This window comes from Cupressus sempervirens, chromosome 3, assembly GCF_028749045.1.
Source record: "Cupressus sempervirens isolate cs-2001-9-10 chromosome 3, ASM2874904v1, whole genome shotgun sequence".
Taxonomy (NCBI): domain Eukaryota; kingdom Viridiplantae; phylum Streptophyta; class Pinopsida; order Cupressales; family Cupressaceae; genus Cupressus; species Cupressus sempervirens.
The window spans coordinates 801540496-801562742 of NC_143120.1; the positions used below are offsets into that span (position 1 = coordinate 801540496).

General features: G+C 36.5%; 1 protein-coding gene and 1 long non-coding RNA gene across 2 annotated transcripts in view; both read left to right on the plus strand.

Moving 5' to 3' along the window:
• The first annotated feature begins 599 nt into the window (after positions 1-599).
• LOC149569224 (E3 ubiquitin-protein ligase DA2L-like) overlaps positions 600-22247 on the plus strand; it is a 33446-nt gene continuing 11798 nt past the window's right edge. The window contains exons 1-6 of the mRNA XM_089821974.1: positions 600-1403; positions 4597-4648; positions 4756-4801; positions 4932-5013; positions 5173-5341; positions 5446-5581. Of these exons, the coding sequence (XP_089678100.1) occupies positions 1212-1403; positions 4597-4648; positions 4756-4801; positions 4932-5013; positions 5173-5341; positions 5446-5581 (677 nt within the window). The 5' untranslated portion in view covers positions 600-1211. The remainder of the gene's footprint in view (positions 1404-4596; positions 4649-4755; positions 4802-4931; positions 5014-5172; positions 5342-5445; positions 5582-22247) is intronic.
• On the plus strand, positions 18237-18720 carry LOC149569225 (uncharacterized). Its single transcript, XR_016362731.1, has 3 exons — positions 18237-18309; positions 18397-18469; positions 18586-18720. It is a non-coding gene; the product is annotated as an uncharacterized LOC149569225 (long non-coding RNA).

Here is a 22247-nt window from a genome sequence, read left to right on the forward strand (position 1 = left end):
CCCGTTCTCTTTAAAGGACTTCCTTTTAAAGGCCTCGCTATATGTGGTAATGATAAATTTGGTCCAAAATGCTTAGTACTAAATCTAACGCGAGTAAATGCTTCTCTTTTTTGTGGGTCCCATCTAGTCTCCCTTACGGTGGGCCCTACGACATGCAAACGTGGATTAGAAGATTGAACAGGACAAAAAGTGGCTCGAATTTCGATACGTGTAAGGCGGTGATCCGTTCCACAGATCTGGGAAATCTGGGTAATTTTGATTAGATTTTCTACCGAACAAATTTGACGGCTAAATAATTTGAAGAGCCAGTAATAATATTGGGTGTTCGAATTTCTTGCTCGTAGACGTTAAACGGCCCGCTACTTAAGGGACAACGGAGGGGTAGATTATACCCTTTGGTACGTCAGAGGATCTGTAAACCGTACGATATTTTTACGGCACGTGTTTTATCGAAACGCCCGATGGCGACAGTTTACCACTTTCACCCTGTATTTCACCGCTCTTTTTCACCCCTAACGAGATAAGAGCTGAGATTTTACCTTTTGTACTGTGGTAGTTTTGACCACCCTCGTATGTTTAACCTTGTCTTGGTTTTTCACATGTAAAATAAAAATATTCGACGTTAAATGAGATACCGGCACTTTTTTTTTCGGTTGGTATATTTTCGGGCTTTAGAATGTGGGCATCGAAATGCTGAGTAATTGGGATTCGGCATTTCTTCAGGTTTCGACTCCAACAATAATAAGGAGAGATCGCGATAAGTCTGTCCATCGGTCTCGGATTGAGTTTGCGATTAACGAGAGCTGCGCGTTGAGACTAAATTTGTCTGATTTGGCCGAACATTTTGTTTATTTTGAGCTCAAAACCTACTATTTTTGGCTTGCTCAGTGCCCTGATTATCGGCTCCAGGGGACTGTTTTAGTTGATAGCTAATTTGTCCGATTTGGCAGCAAATTGTGTGAAATTTAATCGAAAAACGTGATTTTTACCCGAGGCTTGGATTTGCGGGTTTGATGGGAAGGAATTCGGCGCGTTTGAAAGGTTTTAAGTTTATATGTTTGGATTCTTGCGTATTTCGGACAGCTTTTGATTGTTTTGCGGTGGTTGTCGAGACTATGGAGGAATTGAAAAGCGCTGACAGGGTTTGCGACGTGAACTTTAGGGTTTAGTTGGAAGGGAAGTGAAACGGGGCGTGAAGTTTGTTGTTGAGTATGGGGAATAAGTTTACTCGACGTAGACATGTCGTGGATGAGCGGTATACGAGGCCGCAGGGCTTGTATCAACCCAGGGATGTTGATCAGAAGAAGTTGAGAAAGCTTATTCTAGATGGTAAGTTGGCTCCCTGTTATCCTGGAGGCGAAGAGCACATCGGTGACCTTGATGAGTGTCCAATTTGTTTCCTGGTAAGTTTGTAGAATTTTAATGCTCTTTGCGTTTTTGAATTTTGTGGGTTTTTATTTCTTTTGCTATTTTGTGCGGAGGCTCTTTTGGGGATGAGTTTTGTGGAATGAAGTAAGATTATAGGGTTTTGCGGGGTTATTGTTACGTTTAAGGTTATGAAATTAATCTGCCATTGCTTTTTGGTATTGACGAATTGGTGTTAACCTTTGGATATGGGCTTGGTTTGTTTTTTTGTCGATTCGGTGTGATTGAATTCGGTGCCTTGTATTGTTGGACTGTGACCGCAGGATATATGGACTATTATATTTAAATACTGGCAAGTGAATTTTTTTTCGAAATCGTAAGAATTTTAGGAAAAAGTATTAGGATAGAAATGCCACCTTTCCGTGGCGAGCTACTCAAACTGTGATGGGGCTAGTGTCTTCATAATTGAGTTTGTGAGTTCCTCTCTCAGCGTTATCGGCATGTTATAATAGAAATAATTGTGAACTCCGAAACGATGGACTGGGTTCAAATCCTGTCAAAATTGCTCTCCTTTTGGTTAAATAACTTAAATAAGTTTGTTGTAATAGGAGGAGCTTTGCCAAGCTTACCTGATGATAACTGGGGAGTTTTGATGAATCGATGCTCCACTAAAAGCGAATGGTGTAGTACCTGCTTAAAAACGTAACTAGTTGAGTTATAGATTTAAGTGCTTCTTAATGATAGTCGTTGAAGGTAGGGTATTTGAACTGATACCGTATGATTTATACATTAATAGCAGACCTTAGCTTTTGTTCAAAAATCATCTGTACGATTATTAAGGTCATAAAGGAATTGGCTCAGCATCAACATCTCACTTATAATTTAATGTTATTAGAAATTTCTTACCATTGATTGTCAAACTGACGGAACTATAAAGCTGTGCCCTGTAATACTTCACCATTGTAGTGAATTTGGGTATTATTTTCAAATATTTGAATATATTATGTTGGGAAATTTGAATCTGAAATACAAGTTTCCTGAAGCGGTGATACTCTAGTTGCCATGAAGGACTTAGACAAAGGGAATTGAACTGCAGTGGCTCCTTACTCACCTACGCTGTTCACCAGTCTGCATATAACATGATGCATGTTGTTAGTTTTGTCAGAATTGTGAGAAGATTCAGGGGAATTAGTATTGATGTGAATGCTTGTGTAAGAATGACATTGGGTAAAAAGAATTGAATTATATTGCATGTATATCTCAGAAAGGCACAAGGATGTATGCAGAATCAATTTGCTATTTTGATGGAGTTTGCTTGACATTGCAGAGTTATGCTTCAGACTATATGTTTAAGAACTTAGATTCTTACCAGCACTACTAATAAATCAGCATTGTTAATTTATGTATTCTTAGTTTTTAATTGATATTATGTGGTTTCTAGGGAAGTACTATTCTTCTTCTAAAATGTGAATGGCATTTTAGAGAATAGAAATGTCAGTACATTCCACGTACATCCAAGAAAGGTATTAGGATGCATCCAGATCCAACTGGCCTCGGCATGATCTCTTCACAAGTGATTTTATGCTTAGGATATTTCCATTTTGGCTGTTGAATTGTTGTCACTGTAAGTCGCAAGATTTTTTATTACTTATCATTGCAATCAATTTGAGTATTGTTATTTTTCCTCATGCAAGATTCGAGTGCAATGCTGTTATATTGGATATATGTTTGAGAAGGGCATTGATGATTTGATGCCTACTAAAAGGCATTGAGCTGTGTACAGGTTATGTCCAAAAATACTCGGAATTCTAGAACTTTAACATTCTTACTGTTGCCTGTTGAGTTAAAGCCACTTTGAGGATCCAGCTCTATTTTCAAGCTATAACTGTAGTCAATTTATATATTGTTATTTTTCTTGAAAATATAAGATATTTGGGCGGTGCTACTCTCTGGGTGCTTTATGAGAATGGCATTACACGGAAGGACATTTGAGCAAACTTAAAATACATCTGTAAAATGTATCAAGCTGTGTTTATTGCTATACATAGAAGTATTAGTATTTCACGTAATTTTGTGCTTTGGATATTTTACATGTGCCAATTGTTGATGGAGGAATGCCATTCTACATTTCCACCTCTGTGTTCAAGGTACCCGAGTCAATCTGGGTGTTTCTGGCTTATTTTGGAATAATGGTATCCTAGGGGAATGCTATTGAACTGGATGGTTCCTTTTTGATTGGTACTAAAGAACCGGAGATTCAAGCTAATATCACATCCTTTAAAATCATCAAGTTGTGTTCATAAGTTTTGTGATTTCAGGGAACTGCTATGACATTTTCCTTAGGGTTGGGTAGTGTTACTTCACACAGTAAGCACAGAGCAGTGCAAACCGCAGAAGCAGAGTTGTTTGGATATGGATTTTGAGCATTGAACTTGTTTTTGTTTTGACATTTTCATACTGTGCTTTGTTATTTAAAATGCCTTCATTTGATTATTGGATGTCACACTTATATTATCTTGAAAGGAACCTGTTTATACTGTCATGAAATGATGAAAGGAGGAATCACACACTTTTTCCTTTTTCTGCCTTGAGAATCTGAAGACCTTTGTGCATTGGCTGGTTCAGACTCCACAGTTTTATTGTGTATTTTATGAGGATTGAGGCTTCCGTGTAAATTGTTTTGCACAAGCAAAACAATAGATAATAGCATTTGAGATGTGGTAAAATATTATTGTATATGATAGCTGATCCATTGGCTCAATGATTTACTGTATCTTGTCCAGTTTATTACAACGATGTATTTGCTTCATGTTCTTTGTTGCTTTTGTTTTCTTGTTTGATGCCCACTTTTCCAGTATCTTATTTAAAGGAATTTATTTGAACATTCATTGAATAATTAAACTGGTGCTTATTTTTATATTTCAGTATTGTACTCCAGTGAATTTCATTCTAAATGGTTTTTATATTTATACAAGATTAATTGCTTTTCATCATTCATTTTGCGACTACCTTTTTTGTTTTCTTGCTGTGGACTTCATGGGTTTACAGATATCAATCTCAAATTCATTTTTTCAGAACATACAGCTTGCATTTTCAATTTTTAGTTAATTATCGATTGATTGATAAGATAATGGATCAGTTTTGTTTTGCACAGTCAATTTCTTTCCACAGAAATATTTCTGATCCAGTAAAAGTGATATTCTGTCTTGTGTTTTCTTATGTTGTATGCAGTACTATCCAAGCCTTAACAGATCAAGATGCTGTATGAAAGGAATTTGTACAGGTGAGTCTGTCAGAACTTGAAGTTTATGCTTTCAACAATTTATTCTGTGATTAGTTATCATATGATGACAATGGACCAATGCACTGATTTTTTTACCCTTGTTGCAGAATGTTTCTTGCAGATGAAATCACCACATTCTGCTCGTCCTACACAGTATCCTTATGGAAGATTTTAAATATACCTATTTCATTTCTCATCTGCTGATCTAGAGATATTAGGATGTATGAACATCTTGCAGAGCAGTTTAACTTTAAATGTGTGCTGTTTTTTTTAACTTCTTAAGATGCCCCTTTTGCAAGACTTCAAACTATGCCGTAGAGTATCGAGGTTGTAAGACACAGGAAGAAAAAGGCATTGAACAAGCTGTAAGATACCATAGGAGCATGCTTTGATTTCAAATCTTGCTTGAGCACATTTTTGTTTGCAATCCTTTGTAGAGCAATAGCTGAATGTGAAACTATTTTTGTTTGCAATCCTTTTTAGAGTAACAACCAAATGTGTTTTTCTTACGATTTTGTCTTCAGGAAGAGCAGAAGGTGATTGAGGCAAAAATAAGGATGCAACAAGAAGAAATTCAAGCTGAGAAAGAGAGAGTTCAGAGAAGACAAGAGCCTATACATGATGAACATCAACAGACGATGTCACCTGAAGAAATAGAGCAACTAGACCTTACCAATCCAAATGTAATGTCAGGTATTGCAGCAAAAGCCTGGTATTCCACATTTTCTTTACCTTCTCAAATCTGTATTTACCAGACTCCATTCAAATAGGTATGACAAGTGGGTTGATTTTAACAGATGAAGATGTAAATAGTGTATGTGGTACTCATGGTTCTTCATCAGAGCCAAATGAGGTTCTTGCTACTCAAAGTTCATCTGGTGTTGCTGTTGCAAGGCCACAAGACTTACAACCTTTGCAGGGCAGACAAATCAGGTAGTGTGGTCACTTCTTTCTTTTCTTCTGGCTTTTTTTAATCATTGTTAATTTTATTGAAATCATCATAGATTATTGTCTTCAATTACATGCATACCTTGTTAAGAACTCATGCCACTTTGTACCTTTCCTCTATACAAGTTAAGTTAAAACTAATTATGTATACTTATATTCAGCTCAAAACTGCAAGCTTCTGATATTATCAATAAACTTGCTAGTGTGTTTTTCATTCAGTTATGAAATTTTTTTCAAGCTAAATTACGAAATTTGTCCCAAGCTGAATTATGAAATTTTATTCCAAGCTGTAATACTTATTGTGAGGGAAGATATCGAGTCAGTTAAGTCTTTTAAAACACAGAGTTGTCATCCATGGATCAGACATCAAAGTCATACATGTTTTACTGTAAGAAATGCAGGTTATCCCTAGTTGGTCCATGTTTGAGCTTGTGGCTGTTGTTATTGCTTGTAATAGAAAGGGTCCAAGAATTTAGATTGATTGACAAACGTTCTGAAACTCCTTAAACAGTTATAAAATTATTAAACCTGAAAATCATACTGCCATACTTACACAATTCAACCTCAACTTTTCTCCCTAATTGGACAACTCAGTATCAACTGTCCTTGTGCAGATGTGTTCAATGCTATTTAAAAATCAGATAATGATACTATTAACTTAACAATATCAATACTATTTTTTGTACTAGTAAGTTTTCAGTGAAATATCAGAATGAAATTTGTAAGATTTTTCCTGAATATATTTGTTGTGAATAGTTCTGTTGCCAAAATCTTAAATGCAACACTGAGCTGTTGTTTGTTACAATCTGGATCAAGTCACCTTTTGAACACCTACTTGAAGAATAAGACCAGCTTTGTTTTTTAAGGACTTGAGTTGAATTGCCAAGTACTGACATGCCAAACAGATACTGCTCCACCATTCTTCAATGTACAACATTTCTCCAAGTTTCTGAGATGAGGGTATTAGCAGGTGTATGGAGCTGTTTTAAGGATAGATTTTGGGGATGGTAAAAACTGTGTGTATGTTTCTTATTATAATTTGGATCTTGTCTCCATTTGAAGACATACTTTAAGAAAAAGACAAGCTCTAGGCTTTTAAGGACTTTACTTGCATTGCCAATTTTGTGGACAATACTGCACTTCTATTCTTCAATATATAATGTTTCTTCTAGTTTTGAGATGATGGTATCAGGGTATGTAGGGAACCATTTCGAGGATGAATATGTGTTTATGTATACACACATATTATATGTGCATTTGTATACACACATATTATATGTGCATTTGTATACACACATATCATATGTAAACACTTCACATGTGTGTGTATGTTTACACAAACACATATATAGAGTGTTTTGAGGGACACAGCCACCCCTAAAATTTCTCATGTTTTTGGGATGTGAAACTTGGAGAGGATGTACCCTTTTCATCCCATTATCACCATGAAGCTTTCAAGGATGTTTCTAGGATGCCTCCATTATTTGAAATTCTCTAGGAAATGTCAAGACATCATTGAGATTTCTAGGGGATTCCAGAAAGTCCTTAGAACATACTTGAGGCACCTAGGTGGCCTTCATGGCATATAACATGGAAAAGTCATCTAAAAAATAAAATGAAAAGTTCTTTTGTGCATGCCCTAAGCCCCAACTCTAAACTTTCAATAACAAAATTGAAAGTGACAACAAATTGTAACAGTGAGAGTGAAGAAATTAGGATTGAGGAAGAGCAAGAGAAAGGGCTAGATGAAGTGTAATGCGAATCCACCATTGAATCAAAGGAATTAAAATGCCATTCAAACCTCAAGTGGGCTTCCTTCACGACTTTTTAAACTTTATTGACAATTTGCATTGTTGCAAATTTCAATTTGTAATTTAAAATTTATTATTTTAGTTATGCCAATGAATAGTGATCAAATTTTTTATTTTTATGTTTACAAGTTGCAATATCTTATTTTATAATTTTTAGATGTTAAAAATTATCATTTTGTCCAATTAGAATTATTTTAATGTACATAGATAGATAGATATTTTTAATACCCACGAGGCTAAACATAGCCTATGTGAAAGCCCGACAAATATAGTCAACTTCAGCAATTTGGTTCTTTTCTTGTGCAAAATAACACCGAGCACTCCTGGCTTCTCAATGCACTCCTTGTTGAATAAATTATGCCAAGAGTAAGCAGATAAAATACCTGTAAATTTGTCCTTGATGTCTGTTGTGAGGTTTTCACATCATCGCCCCAAAATTTTGGGGAGCCCCTTTTTTTGGATCGCCTTAGCGAATTTTTTGGAGTTGTCCAAAAGTTTTCAATTTGAAAATTTTACACTTTGGATGCCTTCAGGCGAAGAGGGATGTGGTTGGATTTCTTTTTTTCACCCGGTCTTAACTTGATTTTCCGAAGCATGTAGTTTTATCCTTAGGCCAAACAAATTTCAAAGACAACTTTTTTGATGGTTAGAACAATATTCGGCAGGATAAAATGGCAAAATTTGGACTTAGATGGATTTTGAAAATTTGATATAATTGTATAAGCTTGAGCGCGTTTTCAAAATGAAATTTTTTAGATTTAATTGTTTTGGAAAATCTTGAATTTTTTTTTTGGTGAAGAGAAATTTTTTGATAGTGAAATTAAAATTGGAAAATTGATTTTGAATGCTAGAAAAATGATTTATTTTGGTTAAAAAATTAAAATTGCGTGCAATATTGAAAGTGGATTAAATTGAAAAAATCTCATTAAATTGGTCGAAATATTGCCTAGAAGATTTTTAAATGTAGAAAAAAGTTGGTAAATTGGAATTGAAAATCGATTTTGGCTTGCTAGAGTTGATTTTAATGATATTATAATTATCAAAACGTTATTAAATGAAAATTTTAACATCTCCAAGGCTTTCCTCATTTTATTTTGCAATTTTTGATAACAACCGGCAATTAAATGGGTTAATTTCACTTTGAGCTAAGTAATTTTAGCATGGCATTTAAATTTGGGCCATTAATAAAGATGCTGATTTAATTTTGCTTCCTTCTAGGGCAAGTCAGCCAGCTTGGAGAGATAGGAAAATTTGCTATAAGAGGGGCTCCCCCCTCTCTCATTCCCTCATTCCACCTTCCTCCTCATGTCTTGGGCGATTTTTTTTGAAGAGGCAATTTCCAGCTTAGGCGATTTTCTTCTTGAAGCAGATTTCGCCTTCTTGGCGGCATTTTTTCTCTTCTTCCATCCTGGGTGAACTTTTGCCCTAGGCAATTTTTAGAGCAGATTTGAAATTTTTCTCTTGGTTGGGCGATTTCTTGAAGTCTAATTTTCTTGCCAAAGGCTGCAAATTTCTGCCCTAGATTTGGGTGATTTTATTTGGTAAAGGAGATACAAGATCCAAGGTTTGATATTTTGACAAATGAGGGCAATTTCAAGGGGATCAAAATTCTGATTTTGCTAGGGCATCATTATTTGCAAGAAGGCTTGATATTTCCGAGATCTGATCTGAACTTGAAGAGGGCCAGGTTATTGGTAAAGACAAAATTAAGGTAAAATTCTATTCATTTTAGAGGTGAAGATTGGTTTAAAGGCGGATTCCACTTATTGTTCTTGCTGGGTTTCGTTTCCCTTATATTCTTCTTGCATTCATCATCCACCACTTCATCATTCCATTGATAGGTTGAAGTTTGGAGAGATAAGTGTAGATTCCATGATAGGACACTTGGCGAGGCAAAAATAAGCTAGATTCCATCAATAGAAAGAAGGTTGGAGATTGATGAGTGTCATTTAGAACGAAGGGGCAAAAATAAGTGTTTAGGATGGTAGATGTTAGTGCAAGCAAGAACCCAAAGGAAACGAATACCAAAAAGGACAAACAAGACATGATGCCTAAGACCACCTTCTTCTCGAAAGTGAGGCGAATAAGTGATACCAATATCGGTATAGTGAACATGATGCAGTTAAAGGACAAATTGAAGGAAGGACAATCCCCCATGGCAAAGAAGATCTACAAGAGCGGAATTGTACATGCGGCGGCCTTCCCTTCTACCTTGCCTTGGCTAGAATTGGTAATGGAGTGTGCATCCCGATTTGATATTGTTACCAAGTCCATCATTTTTGATGAAGGGAAGAGAGTGTTAGCCAACATTGGCATACAAGTGGTCGAAGAAGCATATAATATCCCCCAGTACAAAGGCATGACAGTGGTAATGATGGATTAGGCGGCTAAGTTCTTTCAAGATAAACAAGAGACTTTCTTCATTCACCTAAAGTAGAATTGGTTACACGAAGGCAAGAAGCGAGTTACCAGAGCATCAAGGCTCACCATGTCAGATTTCAAATCAGAGTATGGCGATCTCATTGTGCTTCTCAGCCAGATCATGGGCCTAGCTCAAGGTATGCAATTTGAGAATTGGATGTATTATTTTATTGATGGAAATGAAAATGGTAAAAGAAGATTTGATGGGGATAGGATTATAAGCGAAAATTTAGAGTTGCAACTAAGGACAATACAAATTCAAAAGCAATTCTATATGGGGTCCTACCTCTTTTATTTGATTTAGAGGCAGTGAAAATTGAAAAGTGAGTCTCAAGGAAGAGTGAATTTCAAAGAAGAGCAAATTTGGAGGAAGTGGTTTGAAAATAGTTGAGGCTAGGCAAGGCTTGGCTATTCATGCAAACCAAATTCAAATACGAAGGTTAGAAAAGACCAAGAAGGTTAAGGAAGGCAAAGATAATGAAGGAGGAAAGTGAGACGAAAGGTTGAGAAAGGTCAAGTTTGATTTCAGGGTGATGGCCAAGAGCAAGACTCAAATTGCAAGGAGGTCACGTCTGGGCAAACCACCGAGGCCAAGGCAAGATTACCCCAAGTGCATGGAGACTTCACCCTTTCAAGGTCAGGACATCAGGCACAAGCAAGTTCAAGTGGTGATGAGAAAGTTTCTAAGGACAAGCTCAAGCATCCAAGGCTTCACCTCATCTCAAAGTTTAAATAAATTTATAAGGTTGATGAGGTGGCAATTTCTTGTGCATGCAATCAAATCATGACAAGTGTCCTATGATCTCATTGGTTGACAAATTATTTTAATGTTCTCATTGGCCCACAAAGTTGGTGCCATTATGTAATTGGTTGAATGATGGTAACCCTAATTAGGGTTTGTAAGGTTTAATCTTGGTCCTTGATTTTGCCTCTTAATCTTGGCCACTCATAATTTTTGGCCTCTATATAAGGCCATTTGCTCTCATTTGTAAAGTGTTGGAGAAAATTGTTGCTAAGATAATACCAAAATCGCTTCTCTTTATCATTGTTGTGACTTGCATGGTGATCAAGAACATTTGGTGTTATTGCATGGTTTCTACTTCTAATAGTTAGAATTAGATTTCCTTTGAAGCTGTTAAAGTAGGTTTTATTTCAAGAAGGTTGTTAAGAAGAGTAAGAGTAGATGGATAGTTGCATAGTGATATTAGTGGATGTTTGATAGGGATTTATAACTAAGCCACTAGCATCCTAGCGGTTTGTTGGGAAGCCTTGCGTGGTAAATTAGTCTTTTCCCTTGAATCATTGCATATATGGAGGTAGAGCTGCTGGTTAGCTTTCATCAGATTCGATCCCCGTCCATTTGCTAATCTTTCCATTCATAGGAGTAGGAGTAAAATAGCAAGTAGTTGAGTAGTTGGATTTCATTCTAATGAAGTTAGGAAGGTAAAAGTCATTAGAGCATTATTGCCTCCATCATCACCACCATGAACATCATCTAGCATTCATACAAAATCATCTTCACCATCATACCACAAGTCCAAGCCATCCTTGAATGAGCAACGTAAGGCCACCTACGTGATTACCAACAAATCACATTGATATAACTGAATTAGAATCCATAGGTGTGAGGAACATTGGAGTTTTTTCTCATGTCTTCATGAGTATTAACTTTTCAAGAGAGGAATTGAGTATTTGATATCCCATATCAAGTGTTCACTTGCTATATGTTATTTAGTGGTACAAAACTGACATTAACAATGTCCTTAGATGCATCACATTCTAAAATAAAGTTCTATTCAGTTTCCGCAATTCCAGAATTGCAAAACGTGCAAACTATCTCCTCCCAAGCCTTTTTTGGCCTCTTCCAGCACCCGTCTCACATTGTAGTTGTTGAGAATTGGTTCTTAGCTGGGCAATAAGAAAAATAAAAAGACTTTTGCACTTTGTGCAATTTGAAGTAAGAAAAAAAAATCCTTTTGTCTTGATCTCTTGCATTAGGCATTGTAAGAATTTAATTTTAAGATTCTAAACTTTGATTTTTTTATTATTGTTTGTTACGATGTCACTATGAGTATGAGCTCTCATAGTATTAGTGAAGATGAGGCCGAGACTTAAGAGGTTGAAGAAATTGGAAGTGCATTTAATTGTACACCTAATGAAAGTATAGAAGCAAAGAAGGGTTAAGCCCATAGTAACACGGGAACGTGTTCCCCCCCCCACAACCCCTTTTGCCCCATGCATCGGGGACTTGGGGACTCCGTTCCTCCATCCCCAACGGTGCCACCAGATTTTACCACCTTTGACGAGGATGGGGGGGATGTCCTAGTGTTAACTATTTTCTGATTTGACTATTTATGTTCAATGTTTGATGTTCAAGTATTTACTCTTTTACATCTTTAGATCTTATATTGCAATACATCTTTTCATAACTAGCATGTTAAGTACCATATGTATAATATATACAACCCCCTCGCCCCCCCTGCCGCCCTCCCCTCGCCGTCCCCCTGCCGTCCCCAAATTAAGGCCCCTTTGTCCCCTGTCCTGGAAACTTGTCCCTTGTTCCCTTGTCCCCCCGCCCCCCAAGGTGGTGTAACTATGGTTAAGCCACTAGTTCCGTTAATTCAACACATGACACTTGTGTACTTTGTGGCAAGTTTTGTAGGGGTGTATCTTGTGGTATGCCTAGTTGGCAGTATTGTAACTTGTGGAGGTTGATTGTTGGTGATTGTTTGGACCCCTAACCAATAAAAAAGGTAAACCACTCCATAGAAAAGAAACCACACCTTCCCAAATTAAAACATTAATAGTGTTTGGACCTCTGATCAACAAGAAGTTCAAAGTCAAACCATTGTATCAAAAAAACCATGTTGGCCTAAATTAAAATATTAAAAAAATTCATGTTGTTTATTAATTTTTTCCAAATTGTGGTTGCTCGACCCTGCCAACACCAACACTAATCTCAACATGACATAAGTTGTATAGCCAATTGTATAACATCCTTGACAACTTTATGACACCTGAACCTCCCTCCTATTGCCCAATGAAGCTATTTTGTTTTAGGGGGTGTGACTTTTGCCCCACATTGTTTGTTTTTCAACTCATATTTGTTGGATAGATTTTTGAGAAATCTTTAGTAGTACAGGTTTGGTTCCACTGATTTTGTTACTTAGACTGGTTTTTTGTGTCTGCCAGCCAAAATCTATGTTTCACAATTGTGAGCATAACATTGCTAATAAAAACATTTTTAAAATTTTGAATAGGCATTGGAGAGCATGTTTAGTGTACTACACACTGGTCTTGTTTTTCTAGTCTGATGGGCATATATAATTGTGTACTTGTTTGAACACTTGTAGGTCCTAAGGTTTGAGGCATGATTATGTGAGCATCAATACAAGTCAATAGGCGAAACCTTGAGGGAATGTGTTTTCTGAGTTATTCATGATCGTCCAACTAATTTTCATATTTGGTACTTCTTGGCATAGGTTTACAGGTGTTTTTCAGAGTTAGACTTTGGTGGTGATAGGTGTAAAGGTTGTTTTCAAGGACATGATTGGACATGGTTTGAGACTTGAATCTTGTGTGGGTGATAGTTGAGTGTATGTAGAACATTGGTGTTGACAATGCAAGTGCACTTATGCTTTGGCACGACATAATTAGGTTTGCGGTGGTTAGGTGGTGATTTGGTTTGATGCTAGGAAGTTGTTTCTTATTTGCTAGATGCTTGATTGGTTCCGGAACTATGGTACTTGAATGTGGACATGTTTGGCAAATTGGATTAGAGGTTGATTGGGTGCTTGAGAGATGTGGTCTACAGGATTATTCTCTTTGATATCTCATTTTGCATGTTATTAGTGTCACGAAGAGTTTGCTTGTTTTAGCATTTGTATCTATGAGCTATGTAGTTGTGTGTGTACGGTACTGATTTGATTGCATTGAGATGACTTGAAAATCCCTTAGGTTTGATTAAGTGTTGATGTAGACTTTGTTGGTTGGCCTTGTTTGTGGTCATTTGTGCCATTGATATCTTTGCTTTGAGATGAAAGGATGGATGCTATTTAGAATACTTGGATACTTAGTTATGGGACGTGTAGCATGCTGATTTATACTTTATCATGGTAGCTTGGTTACATGGTCTAGTAGATACTTTTGACAGTGTTGTATGCATTTTTGATGGCTTGTTGGTGGCTGTATCTTCTTGGCTTGGAGATTTGGTTTCACTTGATGTCATTGACATTTTAGTTGTGTGTGTGTAGACCTAGATTTTCATTTAGGAGATGGTTATTGGATATGATGTGTTACTTGGTATCACACTTTAGTGGGAGTTGTGGGTAGTTGTGTGGATTCACCATTTGATGGTGGATGATCTTCTTTAGTATTATAGATGTTTGGAGGAGCTCTTAGATCCCATTGTTGTATAAGCGTATTTGACATTTTCAAGTGGTTATTTTCGTGAGATTGGAGATGTTGACCTCTTGGAGCCATAGAGGACTCATGATGTCTTTGGTTGAGGTGTTGTATATGCGTTGTCCCTTGACATGTTAATTTGTTACAACAAGATGGTTTGTATTATGTCATGATGTACTGTTGATTATGGATTACAATTTTGGCATGAGACTAGTATTTGATATGTTCATTGGAGCATGTAAACTTTTAGGAAGAGATAGATCATGACATCATGTTTTTGTTCTTGATTGAGCTATTGGACTATTGGATTGGTCTTGTTTGGGAAGATTGGTCTTGTTTGGTTCCCTTCTATTGAGTACTTGATCATTTGCTTGATAGCTTTATGATAATACTGTGTTGCATGCAGAGTTTGGTACAGACTGATCAGCTATATGTGCTCATTGGTGCATGGAGACATAGGCAAGGGTTGGAGCTGTCTTCTGTTTAGAAACATGTTGAGATGGTGGTTTCAACAAGAAGTCCGAGGTCATGTTGTTGGTTGGGCATGAGTTTAATATGGACTTATGAGGAGATTGTTTGTAATGTCCCCTTTCTAGCATTCATAGCATGATGTTGTCGTTAGCCTATTTCCCCACAGTCCCGTAGGCTAACTAGGACATTAAAGGGGCTTAGAGGCCATTTGGCCTAGACAGTTTTAGTTGCAGGTCTTTCTGAGGGGTTCTGAGGCAACTTTGGGCATACTTACTATTTATAGTAAGTCATCTTCGACATGGCCGGACATTCAGTCACAGTGGTATGTCGATGGTAATTGTTCAAAATCGACAGGAAGACTTATTTATCATTGATAAGATTTGTTATGCATTGATAAAGCCATTTTATAAAGTTAAATTTAAATATTTAACTTTATTAATGCATAGACTATAGTTTGTGGGAAATATTTAAATTAAATTAGTTCCCTTTATTTTTATAACACATTGGAGACATAAGGTACATAAAGGGAGTTATGTTTTATCCCACATTGAGAAAACGAAGGATTGAGCTCTTGTGAGAACACTATAAAAGAAATGGAAGAGTTTTTTGTTTTGGGTATGCTTGGATGAAGATTAATGTTATGTTGCTGGATATCTGATTATCGGGCTTGGAGGACGGAATCCCTCTTTGCTAGCATTCTCTTCGCTGTTGGAAGACACAGTCAGGAGGATCAAGGGTGTTTTCACTTCAGGAAACACACTGGGTTTCATTTGGGGCGTTCACATAAAGAAATTTACAAGGGTTTGAGGTGTAGATCTGAAGTTAGTTATTGCTATAGTGCTGCATGAACAGTATTTTGCTACAGTCGGCATGAACAGTATTTTGCTACAGTACGGCGTGAACAGTGTTGGTATCAAGTTTACTTGTTTTTCCGGCTGATTAGAAGTTTGGAGGGCTGCCGACTACATCTGCAAAATACTACGGCAACTAATTCCAGGTTTCTTCTGTCAAATTTTGATACTTTGCATAATAATTGTTGAATACAAGTCTGAATAGTTGTTGCAGCCTTTAAGGCAGCTGTAAGTGCACATCTACATTTAAAAATCACCCTTTTATCAGCGGATTGAAAGAGTTTCCAGATTTTTCATATACTGTTGAATGTGTGCCAAGTGTTTGTGAAAATGTTATGATGTGTATTATGCATTTTAATGTCACTTCATAGTTGTTCGTAAATCTACTCATTGGAAAGCAATTTATCGAGGAAATCAGCTTTATGAGTTTGCATACAAAGTGTTTGACAATATTCCTTAAGTTAAATTTCTACAAGTCAAAGTTCAAATCAGGGGAGGATATTACATTGTTCTTGGATGAGTCATAATGACTTGGATATCTTGGTCGAGCATTCTCTTTCCCCACTCATGGTCAACTCAACAGTTGACTACTTGAGAAGTATTATCCATTGTTCCTTTTAGGTGCATTATGTTTATGTTTATCGTTCATTGGAATGGATCTTGAGGTATGGATAAATGGTTTATTTGTGGGGGATTTATTTGAGGGATGGATAATATGGTTATCTCCTTGCATATATGAGCTGATATTATGATGTCCTAATTTGGGAACGATTGCTTTTTTTTTTCCCTGATTTGGGAATGGTTGATTTGAGTTTGATCTTCTTAGTATGAGAGGCTTCTATCCATCTTTGTTACATGACACATATTGCGTGTTTGATCTTGGTGATTAAATGAGTGGGATGCAATTTGCGTTTAGAGGTTTAGATGGGCCATTTTATAGGTCTACGATTGGTAGATTCTTTCTTTTGTCTTGTTTATCTTCTTGTATGTTCGGTTTCACATGACAGTGGTATTGGGGTTTGGTTGGAGTTATGGTGGTTATTGGTTTGTGGTCATGTGTTGTCACTTATGTTTTTGGGCAATGTCATGTAGGTTCCTTTAGCTCTTTCCTTTGTTGTGTGGGGAGAACTTGGGAGAGCTATGGAGACTTGTAGTAAGAATTGCGCTCATAGATTATTGGTTTACATGTTTTCAATATCATTGTGGATGTTCCTTCATGCCACATCACGTTGTTTACACCTTCTACGTGATGCTATAAGTAGACATGATATGGATTAATCGTTTTTAGATTTGCATTACCAATGAATTGGAGTTCCTTGATGTGTATCTTATTCTTTGATATGTTTGCACATGGAGCTTGTGATTGTGGCTGATGGATTGTATATATATATATATATATATATTGATGGCATGAGTTTACTATGTCTTATATACATATGAGGTATGGATAGTTGAATGTGTTAGCACTTGTTGTGGATGCCATTTCAACCTTGGACAGTGTATCTTGACAATTATTGCTGCATATTGATAACTTTGGACTAAGTGTTACTGTTGGAGATCGATTGAGGTAGGATTTATGATTCATTGTGACAGATAGTGTGACTTACTTGGATGGATTCTTGTCATTGTGCATTGGCATGATGAAGGATGAGAGCATTTATGTTTGAGATGGTCACTTCGTTTCTTTTTCAAGTATCATGGACCACTTTGATTCCTTGATGGCATATATGGCTGTTGGGATTTATATTATGGGTTGTATATGTTGATGACATGGGTTTACTATGTTTTGTATACCTATGAGGTATGGATAATTGGATATGCACACTCGGTATAGGTGATAGTTCAACTATGGATAGTATATCTTGATACCTATTGTTGCATATTGATACCATTGGATTGAGAGTTTGTGTTGGATATTAGGTGAGGTAGGATTTATGCTTCATTGTGTTAGATTGTGTGTCTTCTCTTTGGATGGCTTCTTATCTTTGTGCAATGGCATGATGGAGGATGAGTGTGTTCATGTTTGAGATGACCACTTCGTTTCTTGTTACATATACCTTGATGTAGCACATAGATCACTTTTGATTCTTGGATGGTGTATGTGGTTATAGTGATTGTTTCCTTATTTACGTTTGAGGTTAGTTGTCACCCCGAATGTAATGTATACAACAAGTGGGAAAATGCTTGGAATTAGGTGTTGTACACATTCCATAATGTTTAATTATGCAATGGTAGCAAGGGGCAAAGTGCAATCCTGTGAGTGTGCTAACAAAAACTCTTTACCTTTTAGCTTAAATTTGCAGTGTAACATGGGATATCATGGCCATGGAGTCTACGTGATTGGTTTTCTTTAAACTTCTATTGAAAGGTACACATGAACACTTGTAAGAAAATAGCATTGAATGAACAAATTTAATGTGTTTGCTCTTTCAAAAAAAGTACACACAAATTGGCATTTGCAATGTACCTGCGGCCGTAAGAGAAGGGAGTAGAAAAACAACAAAGCAATTGACGCAGTAAGTTGCAACTTAAAATAATTAAACCTTTTCATTTAATTAATGCAAGGCCAACAACCCATATTAATGTATTATGGGAGATTGTTGGTGATTATGATCAAAGGTTTTGTTGTTGATGTCAACTAATGTTTTGTAGTTGCAAGCCAAACTCAGATTTTGTATGTTGCAGGCTATGGATCAGTGTAGTACAGACAATGTACAACAGTCCTGAGTATGCAAGCATGGATTTGTGTTGCAGGGTGAGTGTAGACCTTATGTCTACAGTTGCAGTACCTTATGTGTTGATTTGAGTGAGTTATAGTTGATTTGGTGAAGACTGGTTGCAGGCCAGTCATAGGGAATTATGCCAGAGGCAGTTGCAGTATTTTTGGTATAACATGATTGCAAGCTGGACTTAAGGTTTGCGAGCTTAGAGACTTATAGAAGATTTGGTTGTGTGCGTATCTTCGGATTTGTTGGTCATTTGATTCATGCTGGTCTGATTGCTAGTGTGTGGTGTGTGGAATATCTTTCAGGTGGCTGACAGGATGGTGTAGTGTGCTAATTAATGTGGCGAGTGTTGATTATGGATCTTAGGGTGTATCTTATGTATTGTAATTATTGATATATGTGCAAGCCTTGATGCTTGGATATCAGAGCAGAGCTGAAGGATTGTCAGACACTTTCTAAAGAGGTATTGAGTGGAATCTATTATTGTTCCTAGTGGACTTCAAAGAAACTGCAAGGGAAATTGAATTGTCATTCAGTCAGTTCAACAAAGGTGGTTTCAACCTTTACTCTATCAGATAGTGAGCCTTTTGTTGTCATCAACTCTTAATAGGGTTGTGAACCTTTTAACAAGGGTTCAGTCCTTCAGTAGAAACTTGTCCTTTAACAAGGACAGATGTACTAAATGCATTGTATAGATTCCTAATAGCGTCAGATCCTTTAATAGGGATATTTATATATTAGTACATGATCTAGTGGGTATCATCCCCACCAGGTTTTTTCCCTTAATAGGGTTTTACTCGAGAACAAAAATCCTTTTGTTCATGGTGTTGACTTTCTTCATGTTATGCATTGTTATATTGTTGATTGGTGATCAGTTTAACAGGTTTGAATTTCATAGTTATTACTCACAACAGATTAAAAATCAACATTTTGTACATTTGTCTAGATTCTAGCTGTCCAAGCTCAAGAGCCATTTAAGAGGTGGTGTAAAACTGCATCATTAAATTTTAGTAAACATCTGATCTAGGGTTGAATATTCATTAACTTCAAAGGGATTATGTTTGTGTGAATATCTTTGAACGATTTGAAAATTGTGAATTGTAATATCTCAACTTGGTATCTATAATCTGCCTGCCATAAGCAATTTCCTAGCAACATCAATGAAGTTAAAATTTTTAATTTATCAATAATTAATTGTTATGTTGTGCTGAATATGTTATTTTTATCATTTACATGCTCAAACAGACATTGCAAACCCAATCTTCAGCTTCTAGTTAAAATTTGTTTTATGGTGTTGATAAGCCAGAGCTGATGCTAATTTACAAAGCATTTTTGTACTTGTAAGTCCATTCTGATTGTTTTTTCTAGCCAAATTCTGCTCGTGGACTTCAATTCAGTATATTGCGAGGGAAAAATAATGACTTTTCTATGCTAGATTTGATATTGTGGGTAAGTTATTAGAAAATAAAACTGCTGCATGGCTTGACACAACATTTTGTTGGAAATCTGATTGAAAAGCTCATTGTTGTTGAAGATCAAAGAGGGAGATTGTTGTAAAAGAATGTTTTCAATCATTGTTTTGTCATTGATGTCAAACCTGCTATTTGTAGGGATGATATTTGCTTATAAGATTCAAGTACTATCACGTAGTTGATTGATGAAGAGGATTTGATCAACAAGATGTAACAAGAGCACCTAAGAGAAAGGTTGAGTTATGATGTTGCAATGAAGTGCAAGGATCAGTTAAGACAATGGGTAAGTAATGTATTGATGACATACTCAAGGATACAGAGGTTGAAGCCGAGCAAATTTTCAGTAGAAGCCGAGTAACAGACAATTCTAGTGTGTGTCGAGTGATCTTCATGTGCCGAGTGAAGATCAGGTGCCGAGCATCAGGAAAAACACAGTTGATGCCGAGTAATACAGTATGTGCCGAGCACCAATATCTCAATAGTGCCGAGCTGTTGTATTATGTCAAATGACAAAGATTCGCCAAGTCTAATCCGACATAGTGGTTACATTGAATTTTGTGAATGAGTTGGAAGATAAGGATGATGAGTTGGTGGCATAGAATCCTATGTAAACCGTTTTTGGACAAATTCTAAAGGATTATTCAAGAAGTTTTTAGAGGAAATAGAATATGGGTTAGATGCAATGAATCCTACCTAATCCATGTGAATTGAAATAAAAAGAATTGAAGAATCGAGCGGGAAAAGGTACTCCAAGACTTCTATGTAAGAAGTCATAGACCAAGAAGCAGAGAGCGATTGATATTGTTGTTGCTGAGGAGCCAAATCTGCGAAGTAGTTAGAAGGGTGTCAAGGAGGAGACATCCAGGAGAAGGAAGAGCACAGAGTCTCTACTTCTATGAGTGGTCATGAATAGATGATTGCACTGGTACATTGAGTGTGGAGACTCAAGGAGACAAAGCTTGAAATAAGGGCAGGCTGTCAAGAGTTGCAGAGATTGAAGGCCAGGCAAGGGTATGAGCTGAGAAGTGATCTGAGATCTACAAGATAAGTTGTATGTTGTAGTTAGGTCAAGATTTTCTAATACTCTCTAGCAATTGTATTAGATTTGAAAATCTTATGGACTTAGGTTGGCCTAACAGCCATTTGTAAATCCTTTAACAGGGTGGCATTCCTAGTGAATGTTCTAAAGTCCTCTAACTAGGCCCACTTCTAATAGGGTGGTTAAGTCCTCTAACAAGGTCACATTTAACAGTGTGTTGTAAGCCTTTAACAGGGCAGACCTTTCACAGGGCATCACTTCAGAAGAGTGAGAATTGAGTAGCATGTTACTAGTGGTTTTTCCCAAATTAGGTTTTCACGTAAATCACCGTGTCGCGTTGATTTCTTATGTGTTATGCTTGCATGTTGATTTACAATAACATGCTGATTAGATAAGTTAAAGCTTGGATGAATGAATGGTTGAATGGGTTCACTACACTTAGTGAAAAGTTTGAATAGGACATTTGGACCTTGAATAACTGATTCACCCCCCTCTTAGTTATTCTAAAGCAATTCTAACACATTTTAGAGAAGGAAAATCTTAGGTGGCTATCTGAGAGTGAGTTGCTTGTTATTTTTTGGTTTACAGACAAGCTTAGCCTAATTAAATTCCTCTATTAAAACAAAATAGCTTGATGGAATCAAGATGGAAAAGTAAGAGATCAAGCTGGCATATTATAGAAACACCAGTCTCCTGCCTCAAAATGGGCAACAGAACTATAACAAGTTTGGCCTGCAATTTACTTTTCTTGATGAAGCATGTGTTGCATTCAAAATTATTTGGCAGAAGTGGAGAATGGTTAAATATGTGAAAGATGCTAATTTAACTCTTTTTGCATCACTGAAGGCAAAATTTTAAAAAGGATTGTGTACTATGTTTTAGTTTCCTGTTTGTGGGTGTGCTGCTAGATACAACACGGAAAAATTTCAAGCATAGTCACATCATATACATATGACAACGGAAAAGTATAAATAGAACTTAATTACACGTGTTTAAAATGTGAAAAAATGCAAATTTTGTTTCATACCAAATAGAGTACCTAGGGGCTTTATAGGAAAAAAAAAGTTCTGAATGAAAAAACGAGCAGTTTTTTGAATTACAATTTACATGTATGTAAAATGTGTTTTTTTCAAAATGAAGATTCTTATTTCCGCAATTTATGATATTGATTAAATCAGCTTCTGGATTAGACCCCATATAAATTGTGTTTTACACATTAACCACGACTTATTTGTGATCTGACCTGCATCGATCCGATTGACTCCTTTTAATTGAATAAACAGGGCACTGCATGTTAGAACCACGTGCTTTTGTGGCGGTTGCCTATTAAATGCAGTTATATGCATATTTTAAGCATTTCCTGTTGCAATGTTCTAAGCATACAAGTGAGCACCTGCAAAAAAATGTGATTAATAGTGAGTATATGCAATATATCAGTTATATCAAATTTTTCCTG